At 50.2% G+C, this 22057-nt stretch overlaps 1 protein-coding gene across 1 annotated transcript; it reads right to left on the reverse strand.

Annotated features, from left to right (window-relative positions):
* Window positions 1-7929: 7929 nt before the first annotated feature.
* Window positions 7930-20380, reverse strand: ST6GALNAC1 (ST6 N-acetylgalactosaminide alpha-2,6-sialyltransferase 1). Its single transcript, XM_009981724.2, has 9 exons — window positions 20253-20380; window positions 16405-17041; window positions 12073-12241; window positions 11707-11878; window positions 11197-11335; window positions 10723-10826; window positions 10050-10139; window positions 8689-8788; window positions 7930-8296 (listed from the first exon to the last, which is right to left on the reverse strand). Exons 1-9 carry the CDS (start codon window positions 20378-20380, stop codon window positions 8126-8128), a joined length of 1710 nt encoding a protein of 569 aa, XP_009980026.2. The 3' UTR covers window positions 7930-8125.
* Window positions 20381-22057: the final 1677 nt, after the last annotated feature.

The raw sequence follows: 22057 nt of genomic DNA on the forward strand, positions 1-22057 counted from the left end.
TTGAAAGGGAAGGGCTTCAGTTTCTTTCTTGAAAGAGTATTTCAACATTACTTGAGTTAAACTCATCTAAACAAAGAAAACAGCCTTGAAAAAGGGAGAATATGCATACCAAAATGTTTGTTGCAGTGGGGGAAGGGACTCAGAAAGGAAAAGGAGCGTTTTTTCAGTTGATCTGCAGTGATTTGGGGGGGTTGGGTTTTTAGGAAGCCACCAGACTCAGGGAGCAGCAGCGTGGTGAGTCCTGCTCCATCCAAACCCTCAGTGCTGTACCCGCGACTCCCCGAGCACCCACATGTCACCCCAGGGTGCCACCCACCTCCAGCCTCTCCCCAAATACCCACTGTCGTTATTCAGACCCAGGAACCCGCGGCCAAACCCCATCCCTGCTCCCGAGTCCCACCCGTGCACCCCCAGGCTGGTGTATTCACAGCTGCATTTTCCCCAACGCTTCTTATCCCCCCGATCCGACCACCCCCCAGCTCCATTCCTGCCTGCCCAGACGCATTTCCAGTGATGCTGCTCGTTCAAAGGAAGATAAAGGCAAAAATAATTTCATGAGAATTTGCTTCAGTCTCCTCTGGCTTGTGTTACTCTAAGTCTCCCAGTTGCCAGCTCTGGTCCTCTGGGAATTTTGGCTGTGCAGGGAGGGCACCGGCTGGCACCCAGGAAGTGCCCAGGTTGCATCGGTGGTGATGTCCTGGTGTGAACACAGGAGCAGGTCTGTGACCCGAAGCTGGCAGCAGTGGCACTGCTGGCCTCATCCCACTGGGAGAGCGGACATTGGATTTGGGCCACTACGAGTGGATGGTGGTTGGGATGATTTTAAAGAAAATTTACAGGGCACAAGCCCTGCTGTTGCGCAGGGGCTGTGACAGGCAGGCTTGGCTGGGCACGGGGCGTCTCGGGGAAGGAGGGAGCAGGCAAGACGCAGGAAGGACAGGACAGACCATCACCGCTTGGACACGCAGGGATGAAATCGGGTCTAAAGCTCAGCTGGAGCTAAAACTGCAAAAGGGCAGGCAGGGAGTTAATGTGTACCCTGGTAGTAAAGGGCAGCTCAGAGAAATGGTGCAGCGATGAAATAATTTGACACTTTTTGCCTCTATGAGTAAAGCCTGCTCCCCATCCCTGGGGGTAAAGGCTCAGGGCCAGCAAAGAGGGGACAAGAGTCTGGGGTCCTGCTCAAAGGTCCCCCAGCCTGGAGCCTGTCCCCACCCAGTGTGAGTCAGGGATTGCCCTTGTTCCCTCTGACCTGATGGATTCGCTCCCTGTGACCCACCACCTTGGTTCATATGTTCTTGACTCTGGTCCTTCGTTAATCATGGCTAATTATTACCAACCGTTCTAGTAAGCCACAAGGGACACAGCAAGGCTTGGCCCTGGAGGTGGACAACTGATGGTCCGGAGCAAATGACCTGGGAAAAGTCAGGAATTTGCCTTTTTGAGGCATTTATGGTGCAATTATGCAAACCCTGGTGGAGCAGCAGCTTTCGTGCATTTGCCCAGAGGGATGGAGGAGCCGGTTTCTTCACGTCATTCTCATCTCTCTGTTTCCATGATATATGGTTTTCTACTGTTTTGGTTTTTTTTGTGGGTTTTTTATTCAAAAGCATGAAAATGAGATGCACAGTTCTTCATCTGCTCTACTCGTTTTGTGCTACAATGCATTTTGGCCCATGCCCCAAAATTAAGTGGTGCTTAATTTAGAAGTTAAACAAGTGTGAAAACCTTTTAGGAGGATTGTTGCCAAATAAAGATGAGGAAAAGAATACAAAAGACATTACAGTGAAAACCAGCAAGTATCATTTTTAGCCTGGACTTTTTATTCCAGTGATTACTTCTTGGAAACAAAACCCAAGCCATGCACATGGCTAGAGAGGGAGAGAGATAAAAAAGCACATTTTGCAACCATCTGGCTGCTGGCCACAGGTTGGTGCAGGAAAGTCTTGTGGTCTTTGCCACAATGAACTTGCCAGCTCAGAAAAAGAGATCTCCAAAAATGTCCTGGAGGATTTCTATATCCCGTTTTGTTCAGCACAGGTCAGAAGTGCATTTAAGAAAGTGCCAAAAATCTGCTCATAGAAAATGTCCCTGAAATTCAAAGTCTGGACCTAGGAACGCGTCGCTGTGTCAGCCCCGCTGGAGAACGCGGGGCCATATGGCTGCCTGCGGAGGCAAGGCCATGGTATAATGAAAAATTGGTCAGCAGATCTCTCGGGAGGCTGACGCACAGCCCCTTCCCCACGGGGTGGGGAGAGCAGCGAGGGCACACCGCGGCCAAACCTCCTCTCGCCAGGTTCCCCCAGAAACGGGGTCAGGCCAAGCGCCCGCCTGCACGAACCCTGCCCGGGCGGTGCTGTGGATGCTCCCGATGGTCTTTGCTTGGATTTTTAGGTGTTTCCACAACCAAAGTCAGGAGGTGAGCAGGGAAGTGATCACACGGAGGGTGTTTGGACATGGGGACGCCAGGGCACGTGTGGTGGTCAGCTGCGGATGACCAAAGATGCTCAGGGCTGTGCTCAGCATCTCCCCACGGCAACTGCAGCTCCGAGCGCTGGGCTCTGCCCTCCTGCCTGGCGCACAACCCCACGCAGCAGGTAGGGACAGGGGCTCGGGGATGCAGCCGTGCAGTGAAACGGAGCTGATGTACCCCACCTTTGTGCCAGTCTGGCAGGATGCGGCCCATCAGGGAAACACACCCTTTAGACCCCTCCTGCTCTTCCCAAAAGCAGGAAGGTTGCAGGGGACGAGCCATGGGCCAGGGTGGCAGGTCAGAACCTCACTTGCAATGGCAGTGTGTGGCTTACCTTGGCTCGCTCCCCGTGGCACGGCTGGGGCCCAGCCCGGCTCTTATCACAAAAACGTCTGTGCATGGCAGAGCCGTTGGTCAGCCCTGGACCGTTGACCGGGGCTGAGATAAGCCGAACACACAGTGTGAAGGCCATCCCCTCTCCACTGGGCATGAGGCAACCTGTGAGGCTCTGGGTTATGCCCTGGGGCCATGCAGAGCTGGCAAACACCTTTGAGAAATTAGGGTGCCAGCACAAACCACTGCCTTCCCCTTTCTTGCCAGCACTGGACCAGGCAGAGCAGATGTGGACTGATCCTGCCTTGTTCTTAGCAGCAGAGACAGTCCTGAGGTCTGCTAAACCACAGGAGCCTCAACACCATGTGGCCCAGGGGTCAGGCCAGACTCTGTCCCCAAGCACACAGCTGGGAAGAAGGGACACCATCTCCCGTGCAGGTGGGCACCAGCCCCTCGTCTGCCTGTGCGGTCCCAACGCTGCATGGCTGCCATGGGAGGGATAAAGGGAGCCTTGGCATGTCCTCAGGACTCAGCAAGTATCTTTCCAGGATTTACCACGCCGAGGCTCAAGTCAGGCCAAGCTGGGAAAGCCCTGCAGCACCCAGAGTCCTGCTGCTCAGGCTGGCAGAGGAGCCAGGCTCCTCTGGGAAGCAGGGGCTGCTGCACCCCCGGGAGCTGTTTGCCTGCAGGGCCCTGCCCCAGCACCTGCAGATGAGGGCTCACTGCAGGGGAGGCGTTCTGAGGTCATCTGGTGCTTTTTGCACAACAAAGCCACGGCCAGTTCCTTTATCTTGTTCTCCCTCCCCTATTATCAATAGTTTTTCTGGTCTGACTGGATTTCCCTGCTGCCACATCCCCAGCACAGGGAGAAGGGAGCTTAGGTCCACACAGCGGAGGTGTAAGAGGGTGAACCCTCCACCCTATGCACTGAGGGCCTGCCCCAAACTTCCCTCTGCTTGAGAGACATCAATAGCACCTGATAAGCCACCAGCATAGAGGTTTTTTGCGCTGACCTGGAGCTGGCACACACCTCTGTTACACTCCCATGGCACCCAGTCAGCCACAGCTGCTTGAGAGCGACGCACTCGGAGAGAGCACCTGCTCCATGCTGGGAAGCCCGGCGCTGGTATCCACCTCTGGCTGCTCTGTGCTTCAGTTCCTTGCCTGGGAAGAAAAGAGACAGGAGTGACCATCTGGATGTGCCACCATTGCAGAAGGCTGGCTAGGAGCCGTGTGTGTCACACGCAGTGGCTCCCTTTGGCACCTGGTTGGGTTTGGTCTTGGTTGCCAGCGCCAGGACCCAGGGCATGGTGCAGAACCCATTGTGTCCCTGCTCCTGGTCAGCCCAACCATGCTCTCCGGAGCCTGGAAGGCTGACCAGAAGCGAGGACACAATGGCCCATCTGCTTCCTCCTGCTTTGGGCTCAGTCAAGGAGCTACGTGCCCACGAACATGCAGCAGGACACGGTCCCTGCTTCTGCCAGACAAGCAGCCACACCACAAAAGGGAAAGAGATAGAAACCAAACAAAAGATTCAAAGTCCTGCCAGAAAGGTGACAACATGAGAGCTCCGAGTGACAAGGGGATTTCTCTCCTGCAACCTGGCAGGGAGTATTTTGAGGCTGAGGAATCCAGGGAGGAGTTGGGCACAGCTGTAATAACAGTTCATGGTACTCACCAAGAGCTTCCCAAAAAAGCAGGGCTGATGCTACAGCAGCTTCTGGAGGTGCTAAAGCACAGTTGTTATTTCATCCTCAAATCTGACACCTCTGTTTGAATCCAGCAGACCCTGGAGCTCTAGGCTGGCAGTGGGGAAAGATGCTGCTGGTCGCTGGCACCAGGTGTCGTGTCCGCACACGAAGAGTCGCTGTGTCTGAGGCATCCCTCGGGATGCCAGACCCGATTCCACTGTCGGTCCCTCCGCTTGTGCTGCCTCCAGCGCTGTGCCATGTTTCACAACCAAGGCTGCACCTCTGCACACATTCTGCACCTGCGAGGGTGGCACTTGCACGTCCTGAACCTCTTCTATGCACGTCCCCACGTACCCCAAGGAGCTCCAGGGCCACAAACCCTACGGACAGGCGGGCATTAAAGTGAGGGACACTGGGGAACAACAGTCTGGTGCAACGTGGGCAGGGCAGGGCTGTGCATGGCACTTGGACATGGCCAGTGCCAAACCTGGATGTGCCAGACGGCACGATGACGACAGGTCCCTGAACAATAGCTGCCACCTGGTGGCACTGGGACAATGCTGCTGGCGTGCCAGCCTCTAGGACCTGGTTGGGGACGTTTGGGGTGGCCCTGCATCATGGCACCAACTGTTCAGCCATGCTGGGGAGGCTGGGGCTACTCCAGCACAGCCTGGCATTGCCAGTTTCACCCTGAGGGACTCACCCAAGCCCTGAATCCTGGCTCTTGCCAAGGGTGCTTGGGCTGTAGCTGCCCTCCACAGGTTTTGCTACACTAGATTGTGCCAGGCTAGAAGTTGGTTGGGAAATGGAACCTCCAAACCTCCTCGACTTCCCATGGCTGTTCCAGACCTGATGCATCAAGGCCAGGTGAGGTGGCTCTGGTGAGACACATCAGGACTTGTGCTCCAAGGGATATATCCCTGTGTGCGCTGCACCTTGGCTAGCCCACGATGGGACAGGACATCTTGGTGCAGGAGGGCCAAAAGCAAAGTGAGGAAGCGAAGGGGACCATCGGGTCAGAGTTGCTTTTCTGGGGCCAGAGAGGATGTGGTTTTGAGCTTGCTGGGAAACTCCAGACCACAGCAAAGGCCCTTCTCCAGCCAAAGTTATCCCTGCTAACATCAACTATGCCAGCTGTGCTGAGAGGAAAGCCTGGAGGGAACAGGCTCTGCTGGTGCGGAAAGCCTCTCAGGGAGTTTCCTTCCCTTGACTCTGGGAAGCCTTAGCTGCACAGATGAGCTGGGTGCTGGGGAAAAGCACGGGCTGGGGGCTGCCAGCCCATCCCCAAAGCCTCCTTACCCACCATGGTGCCCTCGCTCTGCGGGACTCAGCCTCATCCCACTTCCCAGAGGAGCAGGAAACAAAAGAGGAGGAGGGGGAAGGGAAGGGTCTAAGGGAAACTTCTTCCAACTTCTTGGGAAGAGAAAAGCCCTATTCAGGCAGGAAGAATACCCGTGTGGAGTTGGTCACTAAGCAACCTGCAGCAATTCAGCACAGCCCAACACATGGGCAAGGAACAAAGCTGCCTCGCTGCCCACCGAGAGCCGAGCTGGGCGAGTGCCGGGCAGGGAGAGCCTGCAGAGCCTGGGGACAGGGGACACCAGCTGTGCACGGCCACTGCGAGGGGCTGAGACACCCAGCAGGGTCCAGAGCTCCTGGGTGCTGCAGGAGTTTGTTCTCAGTCAGCTCCGGAGGGTGACTGGCCTCCATCGGGCTCCCCCTTCATGGGCAGGCCGTTTGCTGCTCAGAAAGGGTTTCTGGTCTGCTCCAAAGCCCGTGGCTCCCCATAGGTCTGGTGTTCAGGCAGGGCTACATACATCATTCCCAACAGAGGCACAGTGCATTTCGGATAACTCCCCGCTCCCACGGACACAGCGGGGCTTGTACGGGCAGAGCAGCCAACGCAGGCTACAGCCTCCCCCAGATAAGCTGAATTCTTCATTTAGATTATCAACGTGAGGGTTTGTCCTTTGCAAACAAGCTTAGTGAGACACAAGAAACTGCTTGGCCTCTCTGCAGCACAAAGTAAAAACAGACAAAGGAAATTAGGCCTGACAAACCCTGCTGATGATCCCAGGGGGTCCCTAGAGACACTGCTGCCCCCAGCAGAAATGCTGCACAAAAGGAAAACCACTGGCAGTCAGAGCAGGTCCCCTGGGACCTGCCAGTGTGCAGCTGGGCCCCAAACCAGAGCCTGACAAGCCCAAGGAGATGCACCAGACCTGCCTGGATACTGGAAGTGGCTTTTCACCTGTGTGGTGTCACAGGGGAAACACCCAGCCCTTCATGCACTTGTTTCCAGCATCTGATATACTTGGAGAGCAGCTGTTGGGACAAGGACAAATTTGCCCAGTGTTTACCCACTTTCTCAGGGAGGTGTTTGGCCAGCTCTGATCCCCGTCCTGTGACAGCAAGGTGAACAAGTGGGGGATGCCCAGGTATGTTCACACAAGCTGCAGAGCACCTGCAGATGGAGGTATTCTCACTAACGCTCAATTCTGCCCTTTCCTGGCTTCATCATCCACCACTTCGGCCTTTAAGCAACTGCTTTGGACGCATGCTAAATAACCACAACCCACAGGGCTGCAATGAAAAATCAGCTTGGCCAAAGTAGTGCCATTTATTTCGCTTGCAAAACCCCTTTCCAAAGGCCAACACTCTGCAGGCTTGCTGGCTGCAACCAGGCTTCTCCTAGCATGATGGGGAACAGGCACTCCAGCCAGCAGCAAGCACGGACAGCATCCATCCCTGGACTTGGAGAGCTCCTACCTCCCCTGGCAAGAGGGCAAACACAGCACTCCTGGCACAGCTGGGAGCCAAGTGTGCCAAAGCCCAGCTAAGCAAGGACTTGGCACACCAGGACCATGACACACCATTCATGTCCTGCAGCCAGAGGAGCCCCAGAGCAAGAGGGACCAATTCCGGCATGCCTGCTGCACCATGGAGAGCATTTACCTGCCCTTGAGCTGATGGTGGTGCTCCTTTGGAGGTATCATGACAAGGCCACTCTGGGACACAGAAAAGAGATTCATCCTCTCTCAAATTAGTTACCTGGAAGTGTCCAGTCCATCTTTTTAATCTGCAGGGAACAGCACCTGAGACCAGCACCTCCAGGAATTAAGTCAACCTGAGACAGGATCTGTGTGTCCACCTCCATCCACTGGCTGCCAAGGGTGCTTGCTTAGACAACACACTCAATGCTAGATGGGCACCACTAATGGAGAGGATCCATGCAGAAGAGAAGCAGCCCCAGTCTAAGGAGCATCTCCTTGCAAAGAGAGAAAACCTGGATGAAGATGCAGGACACTAGCCCACATGCTACCCACATCCATCCTGGATTCTTCTCTCCCAGTACTAGTGCCTACTACCATCAGTAACAGTCTTGCAGCACAGCCAGATGAAACTTCTTTGTTGGCATGTTGCATTTTCTTGCTATTCTTCTCCTGGTCTCTGGCATTTGCACATTTGTAGAAAAGTTGTGAGAGAACAGAGGTGCTGAAGGAGAGAAACATCTTTGTGGGCATGAAACGTGCCTGGAAGTCTAGAGCTAACCTTGGCTCTGGTGGTCCTCTTCCATTCCCTGTGAGGTGGTGTTGAGATTTCCCAGGCAATGGCCCTTTCCACACAATCAGGATCTCTGGTAAAGCTTCATGATATTCTCATCATGAAGCTTTTTCCACACCTGCTTCTCCAGGTTGAAGTCATGGTTAATGTAGAAAATCAGACGTTTCCAGTCCTTGTCATAGTAGTGATCTGAATACTTCTCATGACCCTCTGTGATGTAGCCATAGGCACTCACCTGCGAAAGACGGAGGGCTCACTGGGGGCAGGGAGCTAAATGAAATACAGGACACAGTTCCCAAACAGGGAGGGAGCACAGGACAAGGATGCCAGTCAGGGTCCCTTTGGGTGACCCTGCACAGGGGTCCAGAAGGACCATACTATGAACACTGGCTCCAGAGAGCTTGCTGTCCTCTCACTGCCTCCCTGGGAGGCAGGTTGGCTCTCAGGCCACCGCAGGCTTCACAACCTCTATGTGAGCTACTTTGGAGTTGTTTCTCTTGTCTTCACTCTGCTCCTCCACAGCTGACAAGAACCCATATACCCTCAAGGCAGATGGTAGGCAGGGTTGGAGCCACCCCTAGCCCCTCTTCCAGACAGTGCTGTGTGCAAGAATCATTGTGCCCTTACCCGATCACAGAGATGGAGTGCAGTCAGCAGCAGGAAGGCCCCTGTTGTGGGTCTGTATATCCGCCAGTAGCGCTTTTCCAGACTTTTAGATTTTAAAAACCTGCAGCAGGAGAGAAGAAAGTACAGAGCAGTTGCTGGGTGTGGTGGTTCAAGCTAGGCATGCCTTGTGCCTCTGCAGCCTGCGTGGCATCTTCCCTCCTTGCAGCAGTTTGTGACCATATGAGGCACTTCAGACAAGCCACCAGTACGTCCAGATGTGTGGGTACCGCTGCGTGCTCAGTAAAGCACAAGGCCAGCCCAGAATGCTCCATCACCTGCACTGCGACCTAAGCCCAGCTCCGCCCCAGCTTTATGGAAGTGGTAGGTCTTGAGGCAATGGGGATAAAGAGGGGGTGGATTAAAGGATTTTGTATGTTAAAGCCCACTCTAAATCTGTCCTTTGTCTTGCAGTGCAAAAGTGGCTTTGAAGCTCCCCAGTATATCCTGCTGCCCATCCACACTTAGGAGTGAAACGAGACATAGGAAAGGTGCAGAGTTGGGTCACAAAACCCACTAGGAACTGCAGTGTTTTATACCAGCAGTTGTTAGGAACGTAGGAGTCCACACCAGGAAAAAGTAGCATATGAGCCCTCTTGGCCTTGGAAAGGACCCAAAGTCAGAGGGGAGATGGCAGAATGAGCTGGGAGGTGTGAGCCATCTGGCACTGCATTTGCCTTCTCTCAGAGAAGGCGTAACTCAGCTCTCAAGGACACCAAAGAGTAAGCACAGCCAAAGCAGGGCACGACAGGAGCTCTTCTTCCTACATCTCTTGGCCACGTGTGGCCCACGATTGGCAGATTTCACTGTGACAGTGTCCAGCAGACTTGTGAAAAGGATTAGAGAGGCAAAGAGCAGCAGCCAGGCCAGGGAAATGGGATACTGAAGAAGTGTTTCTTCTCATGTTTGAGGGCACACACAGCTTCCCGAGTCAAGAAAGGAGAGAAGGGCTGTTATAGAGTCTTCCTCCAAGGTGCAAAGCAATAGGGAACATGAAAGGTTGGTCCTGGACTAGAACAACTCTTCTGGCACCTTAGCTTCACTCCTGCCACATGTAAAGTTGCCACTTGCCCCGGACTTCTTTTGGATGCAGAAAGCCAAACTGTTGAATCAGCTCACAGATGCTGGACGTCTACCCACCACTAACATCCCACTGCAGCACCACAGAGAATTTTAACTGACTGCACACTGATGAAGCTTAGCCCCAGTCTGCTGGTGTGGCTAAACCGCAGTTACAATGGAGTGAGCTGGGAGGAGAAAGCCCACAGACAGAGATGGTGCTGGCCAGAAAAAAATACACCTAGAGCACCTAACTCCCAACTCACCTGTTTTTCATGTATCTGAGGAAATCAGGGTGAACCACCAGGTATTTGTCCATCGTGAAATCTTCATTGAATCTCTCCCGGGGCCTCTGCCTAAGGACAGGAATGGGGAAACTCAGGACAAGCTCCTATATTTCATCACAGCTGGAAAGCATCAGCCCTGATGCACTCAGTGATAAGAGAAGAACCACAAACACTGTTAAGTTATTCTGCAACATTTCCTAGATTATGACAGCACCTCCATAACCTGTGTGCCTTGCAGAGGAAGAGATCAGGGAGGAGAGGCAACAAGAGGAGAAAGGATTATCAAAAGCATGTGTGTGTATAGACAAGGATTGGTGAAACCAGGCCTTCATCCATAAGTAGGCCACCAGGTACAGGACCAGACCAGACAACAGCACATGTTTATCCCAGAGGACCACAAAGCTTTCTCCAGGCTCTGGCCACACATCACTGAAATCAGCTCCTTCTGGGAAGGAGGTGTATTGGTTTCAGCAGTGCTTAGAGCTGGGGAAGAAACAAGATATTTCTCCAGATAAATCTTCAAGGGGAGGGAGATTTTATTCTGGCTTTACCCTGACCTGCAGTTCAGCAGGGATGAGCACTGTGGAGAGGAAGAGGGCACAGCAGAGAGTTCCAAGCCAAAGGGTGTAGAGCTGGGGATGGTTTGTTTTACCCGTAGTGGTTCAAGAATCCTTTGCTGATGTTCTTGTTCAGCAGAAGAGCCTTCAGCCACTCATAGTCTCTATGTCCCTCCAGGAAGTGAATGTACCTGACATGCTAAGAAAACAAGTGAGCATTAATGAACAGCACAAGCCAGACACATCCTTCAAAACTAAAAAGCAAGCAGGCACCTAGGCTCACTGAGTTTCTCAGACACACATCTTTGGTCTGCAGCTTTTAACTATCCAATAGAAGCAGAACGGAGACGACACCTGATGTGCAGCTACTTCTACCCCAAAGGGCTGGGGTAGCTCTGACACAGCTTGTCACTGCAAATACTCACCCCAAACCAAGCCAGTGCTTGGGTAATGCTAAAATATTAGCTCAGCCTCTTTGCTCCCCATGCACGGCAAGACCAGAACTGAAGGCCACAGACTAACAGCATCCTGTCAAAGCTGCGCATGCATACAGCATGGACCTGACTTACTTTTCCCTGTGGAATGTTGCTGAACCCTCTGTGTCCCAAGATCTGGAGAGAGGACACCAGGGAGTAGGCTGTGAATCCATAAAAGGAGGTTTTTGTTCCCACATCTTTTTCGTAACCTTTGATTACAGCCCCACTCACCCTGGCCAAGGAAATCAAACAGAGGAGCAGAGTTAGCAGGTGACCATTGAAAATCCTCGCATCCACATTTATAACAGGAAAAGACAGCGCTAGTCTGGGGGATGGGAAGATTAGGCCCATTTTAAGCTACACCTCTTGATCTGCAGGACAGCCCCTGCTTTGGAGATGGCTCATCTGCAAACCCAGGCTCTTCCTGTGTGTTTAAGAACCTTTCAATTCCTTTTTGGTTTTCCACCTCCTCCTGCCATCAGTCATTCTGGCTCTTGGGAGTCAGTGGAAAACCAGAAAAGGTGAAGATATCCAGCCACAATTATCTGCTAGCCAGAATAGGCTAGCTGTGTATCTTTCTTTAAAGAAGGAAGCTTGCCTTACCGGAAGACGTAGTCATGGGAGTCAATCTCCTGGCCCATCCCAGAGTTATTCAGTATTCCTCCATTCCCCACAACAGCACAGCTGATACATGTCGGCATGCTGCTGTTGCTGCTGGCCAGGAGCAGCTGCTGGTAGGGATTCGGAGGCAGCAGAGACATGACCTCCTCCACCACTGTGAAGCAAACAAGGTGGAGAATTAGCATCAAGGGCCTTCAGGATAGACACAGGGAAAGCACCACAGTTTCCACCATAAGATGCACCTAGCCTGACATCTTTGACAGGGAGATGCTGCAAACCTCCAGCTACTTGGCATAAGGTTCCTGTCGGGATTGATGGTTCCATCCTGACATACCCTGAGGGACTCACATGAATGATTCAGCTCCATGAAGCCATACGGAGGTGCAAAGTGCTCCAGGCGGTTCCACTCACTGTCACTGAAGTATCTCTTGTCTGTGAAGAGCACGATGTTGGGCAGGAAAAGATCTCGCAGCCAGTCAGACTTGGCAGCTTTGGCCTTCACTGATTCAGAGCAGGTCTTGAAAAACAAAAAGAAAACAATAAGGGCTGATTAGCAGGGAGCTGATAAACCTGAGTGCCAGTGCTTGCGTGCCTGTGTGTGAGAGGATCGGAAAGAAGCACAGAAACTCCAGTGGTACATCATCCATTCCCCTCAGTGCCCCCATCACTATGAGCATGAGGCTTGATTTCAACACTACATCAATAACTAACTGGTGGAAAGTCACCATCAAGGAAGCCAGAGTGACTCCAAGTCTCTGAGACTTTCCTCTTCAGAACAAGAGGCCTGTGATGCTCACACGTTCTACTGGCTTTGGGCCTCATTGACTGATGCAAATGAGTATCTGTAATCGGTCTAACCTAAACATACCAATATATGGGACCAGCAGTCCCTGTTGGCGACACACCTCACAAGGTCCTGGCCTCAGACCACACGTGAACAAACACATTGAGGAACATGTGAGATCAGATCACTGTTATCACTCCCTTTAAAGATAAGAAAAAGTGTGCAAACAACTTGTTCAACATCATAAATGAATCACAGAGAAGCATGTGGCTGAGAAGAGAATCCAGGTCAGATGATCCTCTCTAACAAGAGGGGTCTCATTGCAACTGGCAAGGGTTAGGCTCCACTGCGCTGGGTTTTCCACTGAGTCAATTTGGGCTCTTACTTCCTTAGACATCTTTCCCAAATACCTGCTGCAATACCTACTGAAAGACAAAACAGGAGACCAAGTGGACCTGCGTGGACCTGCAATGCCCAGCTCAAATCCCCAACAGTGACCAGACTGCATTGCCAGAGCCTTGCTGTGTGCTCCACAGCTGAACTGGGCTCTCTGCTACGCGTGAGGATGACAACCCAGTCACAGCCTGAGGAGACAGCCCTCATTCTGCCTGTTACAAGAGGAGTGCAACGAGGAGAACACTGTGAAGGGTTTCATGTTGGCTGAATCATATGATTCTATGTTGGCATCATTTCACTTGCAGCACATTGCATGTCCGGAGACAAGGACATTCCCTTCCTGTTCAAGCCGTACTTTGTACTGTCGAAGGGTTGGTACTTCTTGTGCCTCCATGGCTAGACTGGATCAATACCAGAGGAACTAGGGAAAAGTCTGATCATGTAGGAAATTAAGGAGGTGGGAGTGCTTCCAGTCACTCCTTCTGCAGAATTTGAGATCAGGTTTGGGAGTGAGACCCAACATGTGATGTCTGGATCTACATCTTCACTAAAGACCCTTCTGCATGCATTTTCTCCTCTCTTCACTACTGAGGAAGGGTGTTTTCCCCCCTGTCTCAGCTGTTCTGCACACCCAGATGTTCTACAGCCCCAGTTACAGTGGAGGATGTTCTCAGCTTCCTACTGTGAATCATTATCTCACATTTCTCTGCCAGCTCCTGCTCTGCAGCTCATCAGATGACAAGATGGGTGTATATGGCAGCCAACAAGCAAGATCGTGGTGACTTAACCCCGCTGTGTCTACAGGCGGTAACACTGGGCAGGAAGGGTGAGGTACTGTCCCATACAGCATATGCACTCTTAGCCATGTAATTCACCCACTCCTATTTGTATTCTGGGTGCCTTGAGTCCATGAGGAGCCCAGGAAGAAGATTGCACATCCTGCACCACAGACTGGATCACCTGCTAGGCCCATCTCCTGTGACTCAGTAAGGCTGGGTCAGTGCATGAGCTCAAGCGTTCAACAGCCAAGTTCCACATTTAATAGACAGATCTTTGGATAACAGACATATCTTTGGGGCCAACTGCTCATCTCAAACAGCTCAATGCCACACCGAAGAGCACACCCCATCAGCCAAAGAACGGCTTGCACTGACAAAAGGGATAACGGGGAACAACATGAAAACACCGCAAGGGAGAGAGAACTCAAAAATAAAACATCAGAACAGGACTCATCCCAGGATCTTTTATCGGCCCAGTTCATCTACCTCTGCTCCCTGCATGTCTCCCAGGGCATCCTGGGCACCTTGGGGTTGGGGAATGGGATTTTTTTCAATAGTAACCCCTGCTCCACTGGGAGAGGTCCGAGCAGAACAACATGGTGCCTGCAGGCCTGACAGTCCCCTGGAGCAACATCTACATTCTCCCTAATACCACCAAAACCACACAGGGCTGTGGTGGAAGATCACAACATAAGAGACTTTAAATAGGCAAATGGTTCATCTAAGATCACCGAGCTACAACAGGTACTCTTGTCCTCTGCTCACCTGCCTACACCCTCCTTCCTCCGTGAGCATACAAGCAGTGTGTAAGGGTCAATTACACGCATGTCTAAAGACCTTTCTCACCCTCAGAGAGGGTTACCCAACCTGTCCAAGCCTCCCAGCAACAGGGGTGCTGGGGAAAACTGCTCTGGGTAAGCTTTACAAAGAGTTACTAGTATAGCATGGGGGACAGAGACAGTATTGTGCACCACAATCTGCCTTATCCGCTTGCTGAGAACTTCGCTATAGTTTACAACTTTCCTAAACGCCCTGTTCTTGGACCCAAGTAATTATGAGATGCTCAAGTTTCATTTTAAATTAGTTCCAAACCCTCAGAGCTAAAAAAGAAAGGTCAAAAACATGGTCAGAACAAGAGTTCAGTGCAAAACAGAAAAGACAGGCTTTCAATTCTGTGGCTGTTAAAACAACCTAACAACGGGCACCAGATTTACCGTTTCGGAAGATCACATCAGTAATACGACCCACACAGGCAGAGGTGATCACGAGAACAAACCTACAGAACAACACTCCCAAAAAACAGGATCTGTAAGAAAACTTTGAAGCTGTAGCTGTGCAAGTGCTACTGCCCTGACAGGTAAAACTGTATCATTTGAGAGGCCCATCTTCACCTCTACCAAGATACTTGTCTTGTGCCGACCAGCCCACAGTTGTTCCTATTTAACAAAGAGGAACAAAGCGAGACTTGTTGAATGCCAGATCTGTTATGAATTATTTGCTCTGCTGTGACGATGGCTCAATGCATAGCAAAATAATTGTAGATAGCAACCCGACACGCTGGGTCCGCCTGAGTCATGGAGCTCAAAGGGTAAAGAATCTGCCTGCTCACTATGGGTGACTACCTATAGGGTGGAAAAGGTGAACTGGCAACATCTGGGAAGGACTCTCCTTGTTGATAATAAACCATGAGAACAGTAAAGAAAGTTACTTTTTAACCATAATTTCTCCAATAGGACACACATAGTTGAATTTTCACCAATATTGACAGAAAACCTTAAAGATCGGAACAGTCCCCACCCTACTGTCTCCAAAGCAGGCAGGTACATGCTTATCAGTCCTCATCTAACCCTTTTTCTTTGACCTTATTTTGACTTTAATACAAGCAAATAGCAAAGCCTCCATTCCTGTGCACTGAGACCCTCCTCACCATCACTGCCAGTGTCATTCTTCACAGCCTAGCAGAGCACAAGCGTCTCTGCTGCGCCACTGCTGCCAAAGCTGTTGACTTGCTTTGGTACATATGTGCCTTGGGTCAACAAGCACACGGAGGTATTCCTATCCCTGTTCCCTCACCATGAGGCCTCACTTGTTTTCTTTAGCTGGGCTGCATAAAACAAAGATCAAGGCAAATCCAGGGATTGCAAACCTGAGTCTTCAGAGGAAAGTAGATGTTCAATTTTCCAAGAGACCAGGTGACAGATGTGATGTCTGTACGAAGACCGTCATTTAGTGCCAGACACCCAACGCCTGCCCGTAGGCAACACAAGACTAGGTGTGACCCAACTTACCTTAGGGTGCCATGTCACAGCGAACATATATACTGCACTGTGTGTCTAAGTCCCCTATGCAATATATGAAGGCACCTAAGAGTAGGACTGCCTTGCAGCACATCCATAAGGAGAGGCATTTTCCCCAGCTTCTGATGCACCTGAGCTCCAGAAAGGGCTGCTCAGGCTGACTTTGAAAGGAACCCATGGAAATGTGTGCAATTGCAGTAAGTTCCCATACTGGAGCATGGTGGAGGACTGGTCAGGCTAACTGAGTCATACCTATGGCTCTCCCTCTCTAGGTCCCAGCAGCATCTGCATATACCAGGAAGTTGTTCTACCAGCTTGGAGATCATCCTTGACTGCCAAAGGCACACATGTCCAGGGGACAGCAGACAAGGAGGTCAACAGGGAAGCATCACTCTTGGTGAACACACATGGTCATCACACCTACCGATGGTGGAGTTGAGTTGTCCAGCAGGTACTTGTCCTCGAAATCCCACCGTGGCTCCGAGGTGAAGTCAGCAGCCCTCAGTCTCTTCTTTTCTGTCACTCCGGGAGTCTGAGGAACAGGCCTTAGAGTTTTCACTGATGCAGGAGGCTCCTTTGGCTTTGTTTGGTCTTTAGATATGTTGTTTTCATGAGCTCCCTTCACCCTAGAGGATAGTTTCACTGTTGCCTTCTCCTTGGCTTCCTCCACCCTAGGAAGTGGTTTCACTGTTGTCTTTTCCTTGGCTTCTTCCACTCCTGGTGCTGGTCTCACTGTTGTTTTATCCTCATTTCCCTGTACCCTAGGGACTGTTTTCACTGTTGTCTTCTTGATTCCCTCTAACCTCGGGGGTGGTTTCACAGTCATGTTCTCCTTGGCTTCCTCCACCTTGGCAACTGGTTTCGTTGTTTTCTTCTGCTCCTTCTTTCCTTCCCATCCTGGTATCCTCTCAGCCATACCTTGTTTGAGCCTTGTGATGTCTCTCCCCAAAGTCACATTTAAAAAGCTTGTTGAGTTCCCATTATCAGAATAGTTTAAACCCTGTTGCTCTTGGGTGTCCACTTGTAGCATATCTGGGCCACGCTGGAAAATGCTCAATTGCCTGAATGCAATCAAAGGAAAAGCAGACACATCACACACACTTTTCACTTAACGCTGAACACCTTCCAGCCCATTTCTAGTGCTCTTGACTCTGAACCCCTCTCCGTGCTTCAGAGCAACTGCTGCATTCGATCACCACACTCAGAGGACTTGCCTTGGCAACAGCCACTGAGTTTCTACAGGATGCTGTATGAATTCAATTTCATTTTCAACTTCACCACCAAAGTGTTATTCAACTTCCCACACCATTCTGGCCTGAATACTGCTTACCTCCCCACCAAGCAAATCCCAGAGGCTACACACTCCTCTTCAGCACTTGGCTCTTAAAACATCCACTCTGGCAGTATCTGCAAATCAGCACACAACAGCTTTGCCCTGCACTGGGCAGGACCCCTGGCAACATCCCTAGAGAACTGCAGGACTGTTTTGGAGATCCTGAGTTCAGGACATGGCACACACCATGAAGGCAGCCATCTGGCTCTCTACCTCCTTTGCCAGCAGAGCCAAGAGCTTCAGCAACGAAGCACAAAGATCTTTCAGAATTCAGTAAGGGAAATCTAGTAAGAAGTGAAATGCTCCTTTACTGCACATCACTTGGGCATTTGGGGCCACAAGGATCTTTTTCCTCTCCTCTTCTGCCTTAGCCAGCTAATGCAATGGCATCCCACAGGACTCACCAGGCACATGCCTTAAGACAGGCACTTTGAAGCTACTAAAATACACTCTGAAGCTTAAAAATGTAAAGTCTCTGCATTTCAGCAATCACCTGTAATATTGCAGCTGCCCTGCTGCCTGATTCAGAGGTACAGGCAGATACCAGGATATCATAGGAGGATATAGCAGCCAACAGCAGAAGAGCCACCTGCAACAAGACTGGGCTGAAACTCAGCAAAAAAAAAAATCAAGGCAGAAGTGGTGGGGTTTTGTCCCAAACATTCATTCTTATCTGCACATGGCTGGAGGGTGGAACAGGAACAAGGAAGGTGAAAAATACCTGAAACTGAGCTTTTATGTACAACAAAGCTTTTCAAGATAAATCAGCATAGTTGTGGTATTCTGATTTCACACTCACGTTCATCCTCTGCATGATGGATTTGTTGCAGAGAGCTGTGGATTGCTTCTGAGGTGATAAACAAGGGAAAAAAACCACTTCTGCAGATAGCAGGCTGTGATAACAGTTCAATTGCTGCTGAAGCTTCAGAGTGGTACGGCGTTCATTAAAGTGATTAGGAAATTATCAACTAAGGAGGCTTTTAAAAATCATTTTATATCAGATAAATACTTGAACCTTTCCAACACTATTGCTAAGAAAAAGAGGTTGTGGTAAATGGTCTATCAGCTTGACCTCTACCTCCCTTCATAATCATTAGCCAGTTTCAACCAAGTACGCAGCAGTTGCTTTCTATCGCAGTGCTTCACATATAAACTTGTTACTGTTTACCACCTCATAAGAGGAAAGATTTTATATATACGCTCTAAGTAAAGAAAAATTTGGTAAGGTAGCTCAGGCAGATCTTAAATCCCTGGATGATTTTCTGTTGTATTTTTAAGACAATATTTAAAATTTTGAAATTAAAGGGCAGAGAACAAATGGAACAGGACAATATGACAAACCACCTTCCCCCTCGGACTTTCCGTACGTGCAGTCTCTCAGGGCACAGATGCCACTCCAGCTCTATTACACTTTAATTTCAAATATTGTGCCAAACATACAGAGACCAAAACGTAAAACCAAGGGCCCTTCACATTAAAAATCTTGCTCCCTGCAGCCAGACTCACATGGCCAGGCACTTGTGACTGCACAGGACCCTCATCTCCTGACCAGCATTTTAAATCCAGATAACTGGTCAAATGAGCTCATCAAATTTCAGGCTCTAGAGTCCAGCTGGCAAACAACTGCAGAAGCTCAATGACATTTATTGTCATTTTCCTCTCCATTTACAAAGCTCTAGGACAAATAGAGGATAAAGCCATGAAAACGCTGCTTTGTGAATTGCACGTGGCACATAAAGGTTCAGAAATAGAACAGACACACGGATATTTCACACATACAGATTCTAGACATGTACAACTCATGCCTAGTTGTGTTTTACTTCAGTTGCAAAAATATGGACGTTTCCATTATCTGAGACTACAGCAGAGTAAAATGGCTTCAAGCAGCTGGGCATGGAGAGCCACTTCTTGTCCCAGCTCTGCCACTGATGGGCTCTGCGATCAAGGACAACTCACTTTTCTACATATCCTCCTTCTCTCCTTCCCTCCCACTCCCTTGTGCAGATTCCACCCTCTCCAAATCGACAGTTGTCCTCAAGGTGTGGTCTCAAGTCACTGGAGCTGAGCTAAACTCATGCCGCCTCCAGAAGACTTGTAAGTGTTCCCAGACTCACCCCTCCTGCCTAACCCCACAGCATCAGCCCTGTGAGGTCCAGCTGAAAACGAACCCCACCAAGACAAGCCAAATGAGCTCATCAGGAAAGCTGGGACCATATGAGGGCTGGCAGGGAGGCTGGGGAGCGGTGCTTCCTATACACAGCACAGGGCACCAACATGTAAGTGAGCCATGCTTGTAGTAGGAAAGGCTCAGATATCTGCGGCACTCATGCAAGGAATAGTGCTTCCCACCAACGATGCTGGAGACATTTTACTGCAGTCTACACTGTAATTCCCTCCACACCCATTCTGGTAGGATTTACTTCACCATTTATATTACAAGATTATATATACATATATATAGATAGATGATATCTGCATGACATTGGTCTCCCAGTATGCAGCATATGTGTATTATGAATCAGATGCTGAACTTGCTATAAATTCAAAGTTATCCCACCAAATTCAACGTCCAGCAATGCAATCTGGACTAGGGCTGAATGAGGTCCTTCTGGGAGTTACCAGGAAAAGCAAATACTGTGTAGTGCCAAAGTATGAAAAGAGGCAGCATTAGTAAAGCAGAAGCTGCTTTCTTAAACAGCTACACAAGGAAACACTGGAATCTAGTGAAGTTAGAACTAGACATAAGTTTTTGACCGTGGATTTTCCAACACAATGCTCTGATTGTACACAACGTGGTTTGCTAAAGCAAAGTGGTCATCTAACTCAGATCGGAAGTGTACGTTTCAGGGTAAAAAGACACAGAGACAGAGAGAGAAAGAGAAAGAAAGTGAGCACAAGCACTCTGTCCAGATAGTACATATCACAAGCAGGTCTCTTACCTGAAATTCCTTATCTTCAACAAGCCAAACAAGGAGCTAAAATTAGCAATGAAGATGTAAAAGTGTGCTAAAACAATGAGCCAGATGAGGGCTCTGGGAATTTTAGGAAGTCTTCTGAAAAAACGCATGGTGAGATGCCTGGGACTGACAGAGGCTCTGTTGCTGATGCCCAGAGGTGCTTGCTAGGCAGTGATTTCCGAGGGTGTGTTGAATGAGTGGGCTGGTCTTCTCTCTGGATTTCCCTACAAGAACACACACACCCTCTCTCCCAACATGCCCAGACACTCTGCACACAGATGCAATTTCTCAGGCAAGGCAGCAGCTTTGCACTGTTCCCATCTATCACCCTAAGCTTACTGCAACACAATGGGGAAAGGAACACCTTTTACTGCAAGCAGCGGAAGTTTCCTATACTTTCCTTAATGAGGTTAGTCCAGTGTAAGAGTCCAGTATAAGAAGGAAACCCTTTACCTCTAATCCGGTGGAAGCATCACTGGGAACATTTGCATGAATTATGGAAGTAGCCATAGTTACAGTCAAAGAAACCAGCTGTCAGACCACCACCTGCCCAAGGGCTCAGGCAAGATTCTAGGCATAACCATAAACAGATCTTTATTTTCTTCTTCATGCAGTACTGGATTGTAGCTCCAATCCAGAGGCAAGCCCTGCCCCTGAAAACTGATAGTTCGATACACATCCATTATACTTCGTGATTGCTCTGAAAGAAGTCAGATTCCTTGCAAATCCACCATAGAACAGAGGAGTCTGTGTTTAAGGCAGAGTAGTGCTTGGGTCAAGCATTAGAGGACAGGGCTTAGAGTCACAGTCCCCTGCCTCTCTAATAAAGCTGACTTTTCCAGTGGCCTTTAGGGCCACTGGAAAAACTTCAATCCAGCACTTCACTTGTCTGAAAGGTGTTGACTGGCAGCCCAGAAAGCCAACCGTATTCTGGGCTGCATCAAAAGAAGAGTGGCCAGCAGGTCGAGGAAGGTAATTCTGCCCCTCTACTCTGCTCTTGTGAGACCCCACCTGGAATACTGCATTCAGCTCTGGAGTCCCCAGCACAAGAAGGACATGGAGCTGCTGGAGCGGGTCCAGAGGAGGGCCACGAAGATGATCCAAGGGCTGGAACACCTCTGCTATGAAGACAGGCTGAGAGAGTTGGGGCTGTTCAGCCTGGAGAAGAGAAGGCTCCAGGGTGATCTTATAGCAGCTTTCCAGTACCTAAAGGGGCTACAGGAAAGCTGGAGAGGGGCTTTTTACAAGGGCGTGTAATAATAGTACAAGGGGCAATGGCTTTAAACTGAAAGAGGGCAGATTTAGATTAGATATAAGGAAGAAATTTTTCATTCAGAGGGTGGTGAGGCACTGGAACAGGTTGTCCAGAGAAGTTGTGGATGCCCCATCCCTGGAAGTGTTCAAGGCCAGGTTGGATGAGGCTTTGGGCAACCTGGTGTAGTGGAGGGTTTCCCTTCCCATGGCAGGGGGGTTGGAACTAGATGATCTTTGAGGTCCCTTCCAACCCAAACCATTCTATGATTCTATGACTCCATCACAATCTAACCCTGCTATTGCTGACAAACTTGTTACAAAGGCCTGCCTGCAGGTCAGGTTCCCGAGCTGGCTCAAGAGTGTGCTCCCTCAGCTCTGAGCTGCTTGTACAGACAGCAGCAATACACACTCTTCAGCTGCTCTTCTTTGCAAGCTCTTAGTCAAACATCCTCCAGCACCAACTCTCGGACCGGTCTTTTACTTTTGGCTTTTGAACTCTTGCCCCATGACTTCACAGGGATCACTGAGCGGCC

This window comes from Tauraco erythrolophus, chromosome 20 (genome assembly GCF_009769465.1).
Source record: "Tauraco erythrolophus isolate bTauEry1 chromosome 20, bTauEry1.pri, whole genome shotgun sequence".
NCBI classification, from domain to species: Eukaryota; Metazoa; Chordata; class Aves; order Musophagiformes; family Musophagidae; genus Tauraco; species Tauraco erythrolophus.